This window comes from Columba livia, chromosome 5 (assembly GCF_036013475.1).
Source record: "Columba livia isolate bColLiv1 breed racing homer chromosome 5, bColLiv1.pat.W.v2, whole genome shotgun sequence".
Taxonomy (NCBI): Eukaryota; Metazoa; Chordata; class Aves; order Columbiformes; family Columbidae; genus Columba; species Columba livia.
In genome coordinates this window covers 28,400,547-28,419,243 of record NC_088606.1, presented here as the reverse complement: position 1 = coordinate 28,419,243, position 18,697 = coordinate 28,400,547, and the positions used below count along the sequence as shown (strand labels likewise).

The following is an 18,697-nucleotide window of genomic DNA, read 5'->3' as shown; positions in this document are numbered from 1 at the left end:
TTCTTTTCTCCATGCAAATGATTTTCTATCTATGGTACCTTTGATATAAACATGAGTGTCCTATTTGATGTTATTTCTTTTGCTTCTGGTTTTGGTGTCCTTGCTTACATCATCACTTACATCTGGATAGTCTTTTTGCTTCTTCTTCCACTTTTTTTCATTAAAAAAATCCTATGTCCTTCATGTGTCTGTTTGAAACAGCATTTTCTCAATACTATCCTTAAACTTGAGGGATTGTGAACCTGCTTCCACTGTTGCTTTGCTATGTTCGTTTTTATCTGTGAAGACTTTACACAAACGTGTTACTGCAAAGAAACAAAATACAGCTGAGTCGAATTTACCAAAGGAGGAGGCAGAGTGTTCATCTTCCCTGTTAGCCCTGTGAGCTGTAAAACTCGCAGCCTGGGTACAACCCAGGGCAGAGGCCTGCCTGGAGATTGCCCCTTTCTACTAGGCTGCGCAACGTGCAGTTTATTCTCCCTGATCTTGAAGCAGAGCCACCTCCTAACAGAAAACACACAAATCTTCAGCCAGAGCAAAGTGTGCCAGTGAAGAGAGTGTAGACATGGGAGGGGGAAAGACTTGAGTTCACATTCCTGCTCTAGAGACTCTTTATACACTTACTTTAGTATAAAAAGATAATATACAGTCCGGGGCACAGGAACCTTTAAATCTCAGACTCCCTTTCTTCTGGTGAGGTTTCTTAGCACTTGGCAGTGATCCCAGGTCCTTTGTTTCCCAGACTGTAATTCACTGTGCCACCAAAGTGGAAGAACTCGGCAGGAGGGACAGGGAGTCCCACTGCCACTATTCCAGACTTGTCTGTATCCTGGTGAATTGTGTCCTCTTTGAGAAGGTAGGAGAGTTGCTTCTCAACTGTGGTTTGTGATAAACATTAGATGAGTATTCCCAGATGAGTATCCCACATTTGGTTAAGTGCTATAGCTACTAGGCAGTTGTTTGAAAGTGCACATCCTTCAACATGCTCTGTCATGAAAGTGGGAGAAGGCTGTTTGGTTTTGTACTAAACTTGATTTGACAATTTTTCCTGGCAAATTTGAGTCTACCTGCTTTACCTGTGATGTTTTTCGTGTTTGTTACGTTTGTTTCTTTGTGTTTAACTGGGACGAATCACCAGTGCTGCTGTGGTGCTGTCTAATGCTTCTGTTCTCCTCCAATCTTTCTGGTCTATGCATTCTCCCTGCCTCAGACACCCAGGCAAACACAGCTCTGCTAGTCAGTGCCTCTGTGGCTGTGTTCACCCCCTCTGCCTGCTGGGAACCCCCCAGACCTACACAACTTGGTGTCTGGTTTAGCCTCCACACTAGCCTCCCTTAGCATCACATTCCAGTTGTTTCAGCTATCTGGTTATATCAAGATGTTTGGTGTTTCTTACCACTCCCTTAAATGGATGGCAATTATATCTTACAGTTGCGAAGTGGGTTTAACCCCAAACTTTGCAGCATATTTCAAACCATAAAAAATATTCTCTCTCTGGAAAACAGACATGCTTTTAAATGCTTCTGTGAGCAAGGCATTTTCCAATTGTTTTGTTGTTTTCTGTACTGCATTTAAGGACACTGACATCTTGACACTCCATGACAGAAGTCTGCACATGCACACAGACACAAGCACGCAGACACACATACACAGACAGACACAAAGGTCTGCAGAATAGATTTTAAAGTTTCTGTGTGCAATAAACAACAAAGTCCCAGTTGAAAGGGCCCAGAGTGAAAGCTGAGCTCCCAAATGAATTAGTCTAAAAAAGATAACACCCTGAGGCATCTGTATGTCTCAGCATTTAAATTATATCCCTTGAAATATCAGTTTGGACTTGGTGCCAAGAAACGGTTGAAGAGCTTTTTCATGAATATACCCAATAGAAGGCCAATCTGTTGAAATGAAAAGTGTCTCTAATCATTCGCTATAAACATAACATGTTTTTACTTTATTATGTAACCTTGAATCATCTTGGTCTTTTAATGAGGATTTTGGATTATTGCTAATGCTTTACAATTTGATGGAATTATATTGTCTTGGTGCTATGCTATGGAGACAATATGCTCTAGAATTTAACTTTCAACTTAAATGGATAAGATGATTTCAAGGTTTCTTTAAAAAATGTTTGGGTTTTTTCCTCTCCTTTAACGGTGTCTTATTTGTACAGATTCCATTCAAATTACTATAGTGGTGAAGAATTTTTTAGCAGATTTCACTTTCTGAGTCATTTGACAGTTGTTGTATTCTTTTCCTTTTTGAATTATAGGCAGTATTTTTTTTTTCCTTTTTAGGATTACTGATTACATGGATCTGACTCCTGTAGATATTGTAGGAAAGAGATGTTACCACTTCATTCATGCTGAAGATGTGGAAGGCATCCGACATAGTCACTTAGACTGTAAGTACTTCCATTTTTGTAAAAATAATCTGGTACAACACTTGCTCGTTCCTGAACTGTTACTTATATACCACAACTTGGGTCTTCATCTTTCACCTGCTTTTTTGTCATAGGGTTTCACAGATGGTGGCTCAAATATAACTTTTTGTATTATTTATTTTCAAGTTTTTTTATAAACATGTTAGATTGTTCACATATGTGGGAATAAAAAAATATATTTGTAGCACCAAAGCTTCCAGCAACTGTTTATTTACATGTGCTGTGCATTATTTTACTCCTTCAAAGATGTATTGCCTAGGTGAGAAACTCCCTAGCACAGAAAATTAACTCCTCTCTTTGTTTTTTATTTCTGAGTCATAACATGGAGGTCAAAAACTGCAGCATATTTGGGATTTCAACAGATTTTTCAATATAGAACTGAACTACAGCTCTATCAGTGTTTTAACCATCCTGTGTATTAACATCTAGCCAGCCTCCATCCCTATAGCATCTAAGTCCCTGTTACTTGCACGCAGGTAGTATCTGATCAGGATAACAGAAGCACAACAATGTTACAAGAGACAAACATTACCAGAGTATGTGCATATGTCTGTGTATGGGGGAAGGGAGGTTCTGCTTGATTCCTTGTAATTAAACTCTTTGTATTCCTGTTATTAAAAGCCATAGGGCCTAATTCTTTTCTTGTAGAGATCTGTTGACTTCAGTAATGGTGCTCCTGATTTACCCTGGTGCGAAAAGAGACTTAGGCCCATAATCTCTAATTTATCTCTGCCTGCAGTGAAGCCAGATAATTCTCTGGAAGTTTCAGTGACTGCATTTATGATTGACGTACGTGTTTTTCTAAATGTAAAAGACTACCTGCAAACTGCCTCTTAAATGCAGAGTCCCAGATTTTAATAACTCTGCTCCCCCCGCACCATGCACTGCTAGCATTTCCTAATAAAGGGGTAGCAACCCAAATACAGCCACATTTAATTAGCCTTTTCAAAACGACATGACTACAGTAGAAAGCAGTATAAACCTTGAGTCCAAAAATACCTTGCTTGATTTGTAAGGGAAGATAGGAGGATAACTGCAACTAGAAAGCAAGAGAACAGCGACAGCTTCTATCATAATATGTGGCAAGCAACAGCAGCATCAAGCTCTGTAAAGCTTTCAAATAGTCACTGAAGTTTCTAGAAGGTAAGGTGCATTTGGCAGAAAAAGGTTAGGTTAGATACATTTTTTGTGGAAAAAAAAATTCAACTATCCAAAATTATTAACAAAGTAATTTTGCATCATTTACATTTTAAGTGTTTAGTATCCAGCAGATTGCATCAGTTGCTCAGAAGTGAACAAATTCAGAAACTTACTTGATGCTCTTGAAACTGGAAGTCAGAAATGACAAGTTGCACTTTCACTGCACTATCTGACCAAAGAAATAAAAGATATTTATGGCTCAGACTTAACATACCACCTGGCAGAGATGAACATCCCATTTGAAAAAGACCTTAATCTTCTGAATGACCACTTCTCTCTGAAATAGAATGTGCTTTATGAAACATTCATCTTCAGAAAACTTAGAGACCTATGCAGGCAGTGTGAGTGCAGCGTGGTCCAGTGTATAAGCACTGGATTAGGACTCAGGAGAGCCTGGAGACAGGAATGACTTCTAGAAAATCGCTTCACCTCACTGTGTTCCTGCTCTCACTGTATGTCCAGTTTAGCTGATTAGATTGCAAGCTTTATAAACACAGGGACATTCTCCTGTTATCAGCATCCTTCCTGCACAGTGGGATTCCAAACTGGACTGTGTGACTATAGCATAATTATTCTTGCTAGGCAATTTTTTTTCAATAGGTGAGTCTAGTTACATCTTTTATGCACAGTTGTTCTATTGGCTTATAGGAACAAGCTGGTCATAGAACCATTCCTTTTGGAAGGGACTTTGGGATATTATCTAGTCCTACCTCATGCTCAAAACAGGATCAACCCTGATTCAAAGCAAATTGTTTAGCTTTTTGTCTAGCTGAGCTTGAAAACCTTCAACTTTCCACAACTTCTCTGAGTGGCCTGTTCCAGTTATCCTTAATAAGGGCTTGATTATCCTCACAGTTTGGGTTGTTGGGTTTTTTTTGTTGTTTGTGTTGTGTTTTGTTTTGTTTTTCTTCTGTCCAGTTGGAATTTCCCTGTTTTTATTGTGCAGCTCACAGCTCCGCTCCATTTTTGTAGTAACTTTCTTGCAAGTATGCCATTAGGTCCTCCTGAAGCCACCTCTTCTTCAGGCTGAAGAAGCATGGTCCTGCAGCCTTTCATCACAGGGCAAGTACTCCAGCCCCTAACCATCTTGACAGACCTCTGCTGAGCCCACCAAAGTTTATCAATATATTTTCTGTGCTAGGAGCTTAAAATTAGGTTGCAGATGCAATCTAAGGAGTGATGAGTGAAGGAGAATAATGACTTTCGGTGATCTTCTGGCTATACACTTTTTTGTACAGCCCATAGAGCGCACTACTGATTCATGTCTAGCGTGTTGTCCACTAGGATCCCCAGGTTCTTTTCCACAGAGCAACAACTCAGCCAGTCAGTCCCTAGCCTGTACCATTGCAGGGAATCAGTCCATCCCAAGTACAGGACTTTGCATTTTTCTTTTCATGTTGCTCAAACTCATGCCTTGGATGAAAAATCTTCAAATTTAAATTAGACTGGGGAATAGCTCAGGAAGTCTACCTGCCCATTATAACTCCTGCAGAAGCTGAAGTGGTTCATTATCTTTGCCCAGAGATGTGCTTGACTTCTCTAGCATCTGGAAAAAGCAAACAAACAAACAAACAAAACAAAAAACAAACAAAAAGAAAAAAAAAAACAACCCACTTTGTGGAAAAAACAAGATTAAAAAAATTCAACCCCCCAAAACACTTCATAGCAACTTGTCTACCCTAGAAAAACAAGTTCAAACCTAACTAGAAAATCCTCCTGGTTTAATGAAAATAAAATTAGAGCTAAAATTCAGGAACTAGCAGACACTGGCAGTAGAAGGTAAAACCCAGCAGAACTGCAGTTCGCCAAAATAGACAATGCAGGAGATTTGCCAGTTCAAAATAGGAAATAATTGTTTAAGATGACAATGAGAAGAAAAAAAAAAAAAAGCCCACAATGTTATGCAATATTTTGAAGAGGAGTTAGAAGGTAAAGTAGTGGTTAGAAAGCCCTACTGAAAAGCAGAAGCAGGACTTGAGAAATCAGCAAAGTGAGAAGGTTGTGTTTCTTGGAAGACCACAGAGTGCAGCTAAAATCTTGATTGATTTTACAGGAGATAAAATAATTTTTAAAGATAAAAACAAGAAGAATCCTAAATTTTAATGGTAGGTCTAGATGTAGGAAGAAATGTAAATAAAAATGCTACTCTGCCTATTCACTGACAACATTTCAGAAAAAAATGGAAAAAGTAAGACCAGTATATCCTGCCTTCTCATCCAGGTTATTCAAAGACATCAGAGAAAAACAAGTAAAGAAGAAATGTTGCACAAAATCACACAGAAAAAAAAAAATCAAGAGGGCTGGTGATGGCTTCAGATCATAGCAGCCCATTAGAAACTTTGAAAAACAGGCCTTGTTAATGCTATCTCAGATAAAAGAAGACAAAAGCAGTTTCAGGAATGTGACCATAACAAGTATAATGGTGAATAAGGTCTGCAGGACTATAGCTGTGACAACACTCTTTTGAACAGGAACTCCTGCCCTAATGAAAGGTCTGTTACAGTCAATGGAAAAGCTTTCGTTGGCTTCAATGTACCTGGGGACCATTCTCTAAAAAAGCAAATTTATATAGACTGAAATTCTGACCCCAGTGAACTAAAGAGCAAATATTCCATTAGGTTCAGTGAGGTCAAAATTTCAACTTAGAGATTTGTGCTAGTTATAGCTCGATGCCCTTGCGGATTAATATAACAACATTCATACTCCAACTCTACATATGCCTGCATTTATTCCAACACAGTCATACATGGTGACAGTCCCACAAGTTATTGAAGCATCAGTTTTTTTCAAACAGAAATAAAAGGTTTAGGGATATTGTTCCTATCTTGTTTCATTCAAGCTTTCAATGATGATGTTTTTTCACAAATCTCCCAGACAATTGGTTTGTGTTACAATTCTACCTTACTAATCTGTTTCTGGTTTTATAATGCTTCTTGTTTTGGGAGTTTGGGAAACTTCTATTTGTTCATCTTCACTGTGTTTGTTGAATAAATTGCTGGTAGAATCCTGACAGATATCACTTATAATAAATCAAGTCTTTCTCACAGAGATTATAGTTAAAACGTTCTCAAATCTAACAACCTGTACACTATCCAGCATCATGGCTCAGCTGTTGGCTCAGCTGACATAGCAACTGGCTAAGCTGCCACAACGAGCCCTCAAAAATTGCAGGTCTAGCTGTACCCTGGCTCAGATACATTCCCTAATCCCAGCTCTGTGTAATGGAGCTCTTCATTAGGATGTGTGGCATGAAAGAGGTGAAGCTGAATGTTCTACATTTCATAGTTATGCATCTACAACTAATACCCTAGAAAGATGCCTCGTGCCCCCAGTTCTAGTTCACCACTTGTAAGAATGGGGAAGTTGATGAGATACTCACTTTCTACTTCCCTCTGCATAGAAACTTTGCAGGTTTGAACTGCACGTCAGTCATAGGCTGGTTCATACATTTTCACCAAGCCATCAGTCCCTGCATGGATAGAACTGCCCTTGTTCCAATGGCAAGAAAATATCCCTGATCTTAAAGCTAGCAGGATACATTTTATGTCAAATAAACATCAGAAATCAAGCAGATTAATAAAATTACTGTTGTATCAGGTTTTACGACTGTGTAGAGCTCAGTAAGGGCAATGGACACTCACTGCTCTCTGGAGTACAGTGCTGTGCGTATGTATTTCCCTTTGGTTAACACTTATCATACATAGCATCCCTTTTTGATTTAAGAAGTACATTTCTTGCTGAGAATGAATGGGTGTCATATGCTGTAGGAGTATACCTCTTCCATTTAACTGGAAAAAATGAATGATATTCATTGAACATCAAGTACTTGGTGTTACTGTTCAATGAAGGTCATTAAGAAAGCAGTAAGGAAGTATAAAAGTAAAGACCTCTGAAGGAAACTATGAATATGCTTTTAGACAAATATAGGACAATGTGCCACCATTTGAAAATTAATATATTGCTTGTAAGAACACTGTCACAAGTATATATTGGTATATAATACATGCTTTTTCATTTTGGAATCCTAATTGAGGTCTAAATTCAGAAACGTGATACTGACAAAAAAGATACTTGTTGTCCTCAGCTATTGCTTAGAAAATATCATCTTGTTTCTTCAGGATTTGATTTACAGCTATAAGAAATACAATTCCTCAGGAACCGTGAGCCAGGGCAGTTCATTTCCCATAAAGCAAAGGTCTCTGATGAGTATGTTTGGTAGCACTCCCTCTGATCTACTTTATCTGGTTTCCAGTGGTTAGAATAATCCAGTCTTTCTGAAAATAAACTATTCCACATTCACCTTTTTCATGGCTCCCCTATTTTTCAAGGGATATTACCCCCTCAGTCTGCTTTTAAATCAGTTATATATTCATGATTTCTTTTATGTATGTTCAGTAGAAAAATTCTATTGCTGTAAAAAAATATTGCTTAGTGGTTTAGCCTACCAGCTGTAGTTGAACTAACCCTTTTAACTTATGCACATCAGTTATAATTTTTTATTCTCTTAATAACCTCAAACACATGAAAAACAAATAGAATGAGTTGATAATTTCTAACACTAAAATACACTTCACATATTTTGCTATCATGCTGTGGAATAACTCTGCAATGTCAAGTAGCACACAATTAGTAAAACTGTAGGGGGAAAAAAAGAAGTGTTTTGATCCTGAGGAATTTTTATCCTAATCAGATCGAAATTTCAGTGCTCTTGTAGTGCTTAATATCTTCAATCACTAAAAAAATCAAACTGATTCCAATGTCAGGTTTTGCATTCTGGGACTGAAATAAAATGCTAAAATATACAAATGAATCTCATGTTTGTACAAGTTTATTATCATCACTAAAAAGCAAGATTGATTCTAAATTAGGCTGATAGAATGTCTGGTATTTAGCTAATTCTTAAACCAAGCCTGCCTGGCATCCTGATGACAGTCTAGTGTATCTTGTTTCCAAAGTATTGCAGAAGTATTGGTCTGACCAGCTGCACAATCTTCCTCTCTGTCCATACTATGGGCCAGCAGAGATTTCTGCATTGGAGACTGGCATCCTTGTGTTCTTTGACTGGACATAGTGGTGATAGAGTGAGATGAGGGAACAGGAGATAAGAAAGTAAAATAAATGGAAGCATATAATATTTTTTTATTCATACAAGGGAAAAAAGGAGCAAGGACTTTGTTTTTAGCCCATGTATAGTGTTCATTTTTCAGTCCTAAAGAATCCTAAGAGATGTGCACCTAACCAAGAGTATTTTCTGTGTCTTTGAGCCATGCCCTGAAGTCTTGCTGATGTTGCATTTGCCCCTGAAAATGCTTCCTTGGGTTATGAGAGATGCTGATCTGTCTAGCTTAATTTCTTTGTCTGCTCTCTGACCAAAGCCAGTTACTTTAGAACAAAGGGTAAAACACTCTGCAATGTGCAATCATGCACACCTTGTGCCCTTATTTTCTTCATAATACACTATTACCTCATAGTTGTTTCATTCCTTGTAAGATGAGAATTTAGATTTTCCATATAAATAATCAGAAATCATTTTAAATCATTATAAATTTCTGATCTTCAGGATATTTTGTGGCTAAGTTTTTCATGTCCAAACCATATGCTATTGGACAAATGTTTTCTATATGTAAAGTATATGAGAGTTTAACAGAAGCATCAGATCTTTTGGACAGGAAACAGACCAAAAAACTCTATAAACCTAAACCTTTAAGCTATTTAAACCATTAGCTGCTGAACCTAATTGCAGAGTTTTGCCTTCTGTAGCTTAGGAATTTATAGTTATTTTGCAAGATGCCTCAGATACAGTTTGCATCAATAACCCTTTAAGTTAATTCCTGATGCTATTTCATCTTCAAATTAAATCTAATGCAATACTGATTAGTACATTCCCATTTCAATTTGTAGGCTCTCCATTTTAAGTCTTCTGTAGCTCATAGTCAGTTGCAACTTACACCTAAATTCTTCTCCTATTTTTACATTACAAATGCCTATAGTACCAGCTGTAGAAGTATAGCTATTGCATTAAGGGCCTATAGAGTGAAGGCTGAGCTCTGACTTCTACTGGGAACCTCTACTTTCCCAGTTAGTCCCTTAATAATTTTCATTATTTTTTTCTTAAAGGTGTTTTGTGAGCAAACTTTTTATCAACAAAGATGAATTTATGCTTTGATATTATTCTTGTGATAAAATGTAGAAATACAAGATAAATTGCAAAGCCATGGGAATAAAAGGTTTTACTGTGCACCTCCTGTCCACTAAACTATTTCTGTGGTGACTTTTGCTACATAATGTAAATGTATGCCATTTTAAAAATGAAGGGGAAAAATAGTTCAGCCACATATCTTTTTACCTTCATTGCTGCGGTTCACTCCAAGATTACTGAGACCAAACGTGTTCATCACCATATAGCCCAAGTCGGAAACAGCTTTGCTCCACTGAAAATCCAAGGATGGATTAAGGATTTTATTTGTAGTTTACTAGGCTACGCGACGCTTCACCCTAAAATGTCACTGTGTGAAAGTGTGAAGAAACGTTTGCAAATCACAGAATCATAGAAGAGTTTGGGTTGGAAGGGCCTTACAGATCATCTAGTTCCAAACCCCCTGCCATGGGCAGGGACACCTTCACCTACACCAGGTTCGTCAAAGCCACATCCAACCTGGCCTTGAACACTTCCAGGGATGGGGCATCCACAGCTTCTCTGTGTAACCTGTCCCAGTGCCTCACCACCCTCAGGGTGAAGAATTTCTTACTCAGATCTAATCTAAATCTACCCTCTTTCAGCTTAAAGCCATTACTTCTTGTCCTGTCACTACATGCCCTTGTGAAATGTCCCTCTCCATCTTTCCTCTAGGCCCCCTTTAGGTACTGGATGGCTGCTATAAGGTCTCCCTGGAGCCTTCTATTACAGGGTTTTAGAAACACATTAGAACTACTGATTTTTTCTCTCCTTTTTATTTTTCAAAGGTCTGGACAGTTGACCTTTTGTCTCTGAGGGAGACAGTTTTCAAAGCTGGAAGGATATGAAAATAGTATCCGTAAAATATGTAGCATATATCAGATATGTGACGGTGCTGAAATAGGTCTTATTAGCATTCGTTTGAAAGAAGCTGCATAAATCACTTGTGGCTTTGCCATCCATGAGTGATGTGGCCAGTGGTGGATCAATGTTGGTTTTGATGTCTGATAACTTATAAAATGAGTGGGCTGGTGTCTGGGACTTTGGTTCAGTGGGCTTTTGGGAATGCCCTGCCAAACATCTGAAGCCTTTGAATGCGATGTCCACAGATTGCTAGGTATTGGTTCTGAGATCTTAAGATGCTTACTTATTCAGAAGATCTTTTCATTTTACAAGGGATTTCTTTTTTTTGGTTAGTGCTAAGCTATCTTTTTAAGGCTTGTCGAGAAAGGTGGAAAGTTTGGGGTTGTTTCCTTTTCTTTTTACAAGTCATCTGGTACAAAGGGACAATATGCTTTAAAAATGTCATCTTTGTGGTGGTTAGAAGGGTATTTGAACATTCAGTTGTGCCATGCCACCATGATACCCTTTCCTCTAGAGATTAGACTGAAAAAACAATTTCATTTAGTCCAAGTACCCGAACAGGGATTCTTATCCCAGAAATGAAAGCATGCTTAAAGGAATCCTGTCCCTTGAAACAGACCGTCTTTAACCTATGGCATTCATTGCTGCTGCCAATCTGCTTCTGTGAAACTTCTATCTCTTCTCCTATTTGTAGAAGATATAATTGTATATAGTCTGCTGATGCATTTGGCATAGAAAGGGTTCTGTTCTAAACCCATTAATCTTACATAGGTCGTCATATTATGGACATTAATATTAGCAGAGATATGGAGGACAAATTTAAGTTTCTTGAGCAAGCAGGGCCAAATTTCTCCTCTGATGTTGCGTTTTAGTAGCTGAGGGCAAAATTTGGATTTGGGATTTCATTTTTCCCCTCCAGTTTGAACAGAGAGAGTTCATTAATGATAATGGAAGTTCTGTCTGAAGTTGATGTTCAAAGCAGGCTTGGGTTTCTAAACGACTATTTCAATATTAGCAGAAAGAAATCACTTTATGTCAGGATTGAAGTTTTAAAAGTCATGGGGAGACAGAAAAATCATGAGGGAAAAGAAAAGTTAAAGAGAAGAAAACCTAGAGAATCTTAGGTAGACAAATTTAGTGGTAATTTTTTATCCACTTTATCATTAAATAAAGTTATTTAGTTACTTTATTTACATCATTTTTATCTATAGAAACAACAGAAACCTTTTCTGATATGCATGCTCTAAGCTTCCATGGACAACTGCATCTAGCAATACATTGAATTAAATATTATAATTCTGTCATTACATTTGATCGATACCTACATAATGTTTTAAATAAATACCTTACCTAGCATTATACATTCTTTTTAATAGTTATTGTTAAGCATAATTATAAAACTGTGATTTTAAATGATGAACCATTGCCAATGGTATGTTATCACAGAACATTAAAGAATCACAGAATCACAGAATGTTTGGGATTGGAAGGGACCTCAAAAGATCATCTAGTCCAATCCCCCTGCCAGAGCAGGAACACCTAGATGAGGTTACACAGGTATGTGTCCAGGTGGGTTTTGAATGTCTCCAGAGACGGAGACTCCACAGCCTCCCTGGGCAGCCTGTTCCAGTGCTCTGTCACCCTCACTGAGAAGAAGTTTCTTCTCATATTTAAGTGGAACCTCCTGTGTTCCAGTTTGTATCCATTACCCCTTGTCCTATCATTGATTGTCACCGAGAAGAGCCTGGCTCCATCCTTGTGACGCTCACCATTTATACATTTGTAAACATTAATGAGGTCACCCCTCAGTTTCCTCTTCTCCAAACTAAAGAGACCCAGCTCCCTCAGCCTTTCCTCATAAGGGAGATGTTCTACTCCCTTAATCATCTTCATGGCTCTGTGCTGGACTCCCTCCCTCAGTTCCCTGTCCTTCTTGAACCAAAGAGCCCAGAACTGGACACAATATTCCAGATGTGGTCTCACCAGGGCAGAGTAGAGGGGGAGGAGAACCTCTCTTGAACTACTAGCCACCCCCCTTCTAATACACCCCCAGATGCCATTGGCCTTCTTGGCCACAAGGGCACAGTGCTGGCTCATGGTCACCCTGCTGTCCACCTGGACCCCCGGGTCCCTTTTCCCTATGCTGCTCTCTAACAGGTCGTTCCCCAACTTATACTGGAACCTGGGGTTGTTCCTGCCCAGATTCAGACTCTACACTTGCCCTTGTTATATTTCATTAAATTTTTCCCCGCCCAACTCTCCAGCCTGTCCAGGTCTCTGGATGGCAGCACAGCCTTCTGGAGTGTCAGCCACTCCTCCCAGCTTGGTGAAAGGGAGAAAGGAAAGTGTCTCTCCTGTTCAAGTAGGAGATAATGATTGGTGCTTAGTGCTGCAAATTACTTTTCTTTTTTTCTGGTTTTGCTGGATTTTAATAAATTTCAGAGGGCTGGAATACCACTGTCCTGGGATTAGGACAGGTTACAAAATTCATGAATGTTTTTACAGAATATTTTCACTATTTAGAGTTACTTTTCTTCCCTAGCTGGACAGGTAGCATGCAAGGCTTTTATCACTATATTGTGCAAGTGATGACCCTGAGCTACAAACTTCAATCCTAATATGAATCCACGTTTTTTTAACAGTTTGACTCAGATCACTTTTAACATTCGCTTTTCTGCAAATTGAGGCAGGAAAAATATTGCTTAGTTTTTAAAGATTCTTAAGCTTTACAATTTTCTAAATGGTTGATTAAGGCTGATTTTTTTTTTTTTTTCTGCAAAGGCTGTTGATCTGTATTTTTGCCTGATTTGTCAGGTATTTATGTATGTAACATCCCTACACTGGAAGACTAAACAGTATTCCATATTGCAGAAGTAAGCAATGAATCGATTGCCACACTTAGCATTTTTAGAGTGTCTGTATATGTTTAAAAGAATTATCCCAGGTGAATGAAGAAGTTAAGAGGGAGTAGTGAGGTACAGTTTTCTTTCATGAATCTGACCTGCTACTTCCGGCTTGACTTTGGAAAATGTGAATTTATGTTTAGAAGCCAGCTATTATTACTCTGTAATGTTCATATCATGATAGCAGCCAAGACTCAGTCAGCATTATTGACACAATACACCACATTTTACCCAAACCTCTAAAAATATGTTCTCTGTCCAGTGCTCAGGGCTTTCTCCTGCCATATGGTGTGAGAAAAATGCAGTATTCTTCTAAACAGTTATCATCTATTTTTCTTAAGAGAACTCTGTTGAGATACTCGAAGTCACACAGGGCTGGTAAGTAGCTGTCTGCAGTGAGGGGAGGTAGAGCACTGTGACTCACAGGGACTTTTGTGACAGAAAGGTGACATTCTTCCCCGAGCAATCTGCTGTGGAGGCCACACTTTTAGTCTGGTGGGTAGAGAACACATTTGCACACTCTTCTGATTTGCATCCCCTCCTCCCCACCCACTTCATGTAGTAAATCCAAAATCAAAGTGTTTGTGGATAATGATATAGATGGTACACATTTGCTCACATAGGCTCTCCCGGTCTACTATCAACTAGCTCATAATTGTTTAAGTAACAAACATTATTTAACATTGTTAGATATTGCTTAGTACTTTTTTTTTCATTGCTAAAATCCAATTTGTGCATACCTACTATTTAAAACATCTAACTCACTAATTGTAAAATCTATAGAAAAGTCCTTACAACATCAAAGGCTCACTTGATCCTTGGAGCTGTTATAAATGAAAAACCGTCTCTGCTACAAACAAATAAGGCACTTCATGCACTCTTTCTGGCTGTGATGCTATTTTTCCTGTGGGTTTTGAAAATGACCTTCCTGTAAGCATCAAGGACTGTAACTTTTCAGATAAAGAAACTTGTTCTTGTTTTAAGTCTATGCCAGGTTCATTCCCCTATAGCCCACAGTTTTCAAAAGCAGAAGAAAAAGTAATCCAGAATTAAAAAAATAAAAAACTGTCTGTTTCCAGAACGAAGTTACCCTGTCAGCTTGCCTTGGGCCTTAGGTGGAGAAGTGGAGATTAAAGAGTCAGTATTCCTTTTCATGTCTCGTCTGCCAGTTTTGTGAATGTAGAAAGAGTACTTGTGGCTGCAGCTAAGTATCCGACTATGGTATTAAGTATGGCATTTTCATCCTTATGCAGTAAATTTAAAATACTCTTACAAGTTTATCACAAGGGGAATTCAGTATCAATACCATCCAGTCATTGATAAAGGTATTTCAAGGAGAAGGATGAATAGTACAGCAGATGTAACCTCAGTATTTTCACCAATTATAAAGACCCTCTTTGTGAAGCTGTGTGAATATGTAAGATGATCTCATCATTTCCTATTTACTCAATACTTACCTGAATACGCAATATAGTGTAGCTTTTAAATGCATATGCACATCAGTAAAATGTCCTTTTGTAAGAGACTTTGCTAAAAGACTGCTTTTGATACACAATTTCTTCATCTCCTCTTCAAACTGAATTAAGCTACTTCCTTCTTTTAAAACACAACTCACTATTTAGAAGCTTTGGCTTTGATTTCTCGGAACATCCTTACAGGAAGAAACTATGTTCTTTTTCTTTTTGTAACCATATTTCTGAAGACAAACTTGTACTGATTTATTTTGATTTTCTAACAGAAATAGGTTTCTGCAAAGAACACTGACTGTTTCTTCTTCTCCCCCTCCTTTACTCCACTGCTACAAGAATATTGCTGTGCACAAAGCTACCAAGGAACACTGAAATCCCTCTGTTGGGAACTGTGTACATGGCAATATATTCATACTTTGAGAAATAAGTGAGATTTTATTTTTTTTTAGTTCTTAGCATGGCATACTGTGCATTTCTGCATGCTAACCACATTTCAGCAAATTTTAGTGAAGTTTAGCATCCACCATTTTAGGGAATATATCTGTACAGCCAATGTAAGGGTCACTAGATTTAAAACATTAACCCTCAGTTATTCCCTTTGATTAAAGGGTTTATATATATAACATTATATTTGTCATCTATTCCTAGTATTTGTTATTTGTTTCATTCTCCCGTTCACAGTTTCACAGTTCACAGTTCACAGACTCATTGCAAAGATTGTTCCTGATGGCTATTAAGCTGAAATCCAGCGTTTGAAAGATTTCTCTGTATTTCCACACAATATGGCTTAGTAACAAGGCCTTTTTTTTTCCCTTTTCTTTTAAATATGTACCTCCCCTTAACATTTTGGTTAGCAGGGGAAAGTAAGCCTGTAAGAGAAGTCACCTCCCCTGCTGTTCTTAGAAACAGACCAATACACCCAATCCTGGATAATCATGTGTGACTTCAGTCACACAAGCCATCCCATCAATGTGATGACAACTCTCACCTTCCCCTGTACTGCATTGTCTGCCAGGCTGGGTACTCCGTGTATAATACAAACAGCAGTTTAAAACACTTTGCATTTCTCAGTATACAAAAATACAGAGCTGGACCCTGATTCTCAGTAAGGGATTTGCCTTAAGTACAGTCTGAATAAGTGCAGGATGTGGTCCACATGGAATCACTTTTTCCAAAGTTAATGCTAAGCTGAAATGTGTGGTCTGTTGCTAGTAACAAAACTTAATTTCACAAGCAGAGCTCAGGCTGCACTAATTCTTTACCTTCATTTCTTCACAAAACCAGTAACGGGGCTTTACTCAGTGACACTAGGTTATCAATAAACCAGATAGATTTCTCTTCCTGATGTGTCCTTCTTGTTGCTTGTTTTTCTCAAAATTCTCATCTAATTTCTGAGTTTCAGCTTGGCAATGCCAACAGTTAAAAAAATACTGTATATTAGAAAACATTTCCATTTTTCCCACTCTCTCTCTTTCATCACATTGAGACATTTCTTCCTGAGCTATAGTATGAGCTTTCAGAACTAGCTTGGGGGTGCCTAGTGCACTCTCAAAGGATGTAAGAACCAGATTTAGCAGCACGGCACAGCTGGCCTGCCAAAGAATCTCTTTACAGAGAGAATTTTTATATTGAATCATGGGACTTCCTTCAGAGCGTGGTCCACAGATCTCTCATATGAAATGTGCTTTAGACAGATGCAGGAAGGAAAATCCTGTGTACGTGGTAATATATCTGAGCTGGCCAAACAGAGTGGGAATTTGCAGGTAGATGAACTTCATGGAAAGCTCATTTTCTAGACAGCATTTCAAATATTATTAGATGTATAGAAATTTGGGAGCCTGAACTCTGACTGTAGATGGTTTGTATGCAACTGAATTGTCTTTCTTGAAACAGAAAGCACCTTACCCTTCAGAAATAATTTATAAGGTTCTAATTTCCACCTTTTTCCATAGTTCTGAATCAGCTCATGACATAGACTTTTCCAGTGGTGCAACAATCAATATAAAAGGTACCAAAGGAGGAAGGACTTGTCTAGGATGGAATGAACTGAAAGAGCTGGGGGGTCTGGGTCCTCATAGCTATCACTACGCAGAATTGCCGTGTGCTCTTCAGTCACTGACTAGTGACTCAGCTGGTACCTTGACTTTCAAATGTGCCTGTGAGCAGCTGTGAGGATTCATCCTTTGGTATTTGTAGAGCATGGTAAACTGCTCAGATAAAAACTGTTATAGAGACCACAGTATCACTAGTAGATATAAGTGCCGATGGATTTTACTAGTTTATGCACGCACCTGTGGGCGTTCAGGTTTCCAGAAAGGACCCAATCAATATCGCTCCAGACTTCCAGGTACATCAGTGTTACTGTCAGCTGCAAGCAGAGTATTTTGAATGCCCTATTTTGCTGAAATGGAAAAGTCTGCTGTAATCCAAACTTACAGCAATACTTCCTTTATTCTTCATAACTGATAAAGCTGGTCTAATTTATGTGAAATTGTTTTCTAAAGTGGCATACAACGTTGGTTTGACAGAAATGCTGGGTAGTCAGTTGTTCATATTTTATCTTCATTCTGCTGTATAATGAGGTTTTGAAGCCAATGAATTATCATAGCAGAATATTTGGAGCTTGGAATACAGAAGTAAAAATTTAGGGAAACTTATGGATCTCTGCTGGAAACAAACATAGTTAACTAGAGGTTGCTGAAAAACAACAAGACCCAGATCACAAATATTTGTTCATATTACAGCTGAACCTAACTTGCACTTCACCTTCATTTTACAATTGCACTTTTTTACATGCATTTTTTTATTCAGTAGTTGAAAAATAGGAGTAGGGATTGGGGCATCCCTCCACAGTAAGAAAATATCTGTGTTTGTTTGGCTGCCTTTGTAAATACATTTCCCAGCAGATATCTGTTGTACACGGATTTAGATATAGATACATTCATACGTATAATTAGGGTATAGACATTTGGTTAACTTGAAAGCTCCGAAGTGCCATTTGTCACATTTATGATAGGAACTTTAACAGCCTTATATGCTTATTCTTTTCCAAAGTGACTTTTTTCTTTTCCCTCTACAAAAAAATCAAAATGTACTTCATGAAACTATTGTATATGAAGCACTTATTAGCCGTAATTAAATGGACAATATGAATTTACTACGTCTTTAGGACTCTGGCTTGTTCTGGTTTAGAGCAAGATGATTAATGCAAATACATATTACTTGAGATAACCATTTAGCAGCTAATTTAGCCAAATTTATTACAGCAGTTAGAGGTTTTTCATTTTAGCAGACAGAGACAAGGACATGACAAAAGCAGGGGGTGTATATGAACGCACACTGCCCTCTAGTGCACACAGCTTTATGGGATTAATGAGAAATGCGGAGTAAGTGTTCCAGTAACAATAGTACCGAGATTTTGTATAGTTTAGGTTTTCTTTAAAATCGTGCTGCTCACTTGCACTGTAAGAATTGCATTTTTTCCCCTTCTCCTGATGCTGAAGCATCCAATACAAACCAAATCTCTTTCAACTTGGCAATATTTTGGCTGAAGTATTACTTTAAACATCTGCCTTTTTACGCTGTCTTGCTGTGAATGTTTAGTAACACTATTTCACATAACTGATTGCTTTTACTTGTTTCTCTG

At 38.1% G+C, this 18,697-nt stretch overlaps 1 protein-coding gene across 4 annotated transcripts in view; it reads left to right on the top strand.

The window, feature by feature from the left end:
- Nucleotides 1–18,697, top strand: part of NPAS3 (neuronal PAS domain protein 3) — a 615,994-nt gene that overhangs the window by 586,190 nt on the left and 11,107 nt on the right. For all 4 annotated transcript variants that reach the window (XM_065064080.1, XM_065064081.1, XM_065064082.1 and 1 more), the window contains one exon: nucleotides 2,295–2,401. In XM_065064080.1, coding sequence (XP_064920152.1) covers nucleotides 2,295–2,401 — 107 coding nt within the window. The remainder of the gene's footprint in view (nucleotides 1–2,294; nucleotides 2,402–18,697) is intronic.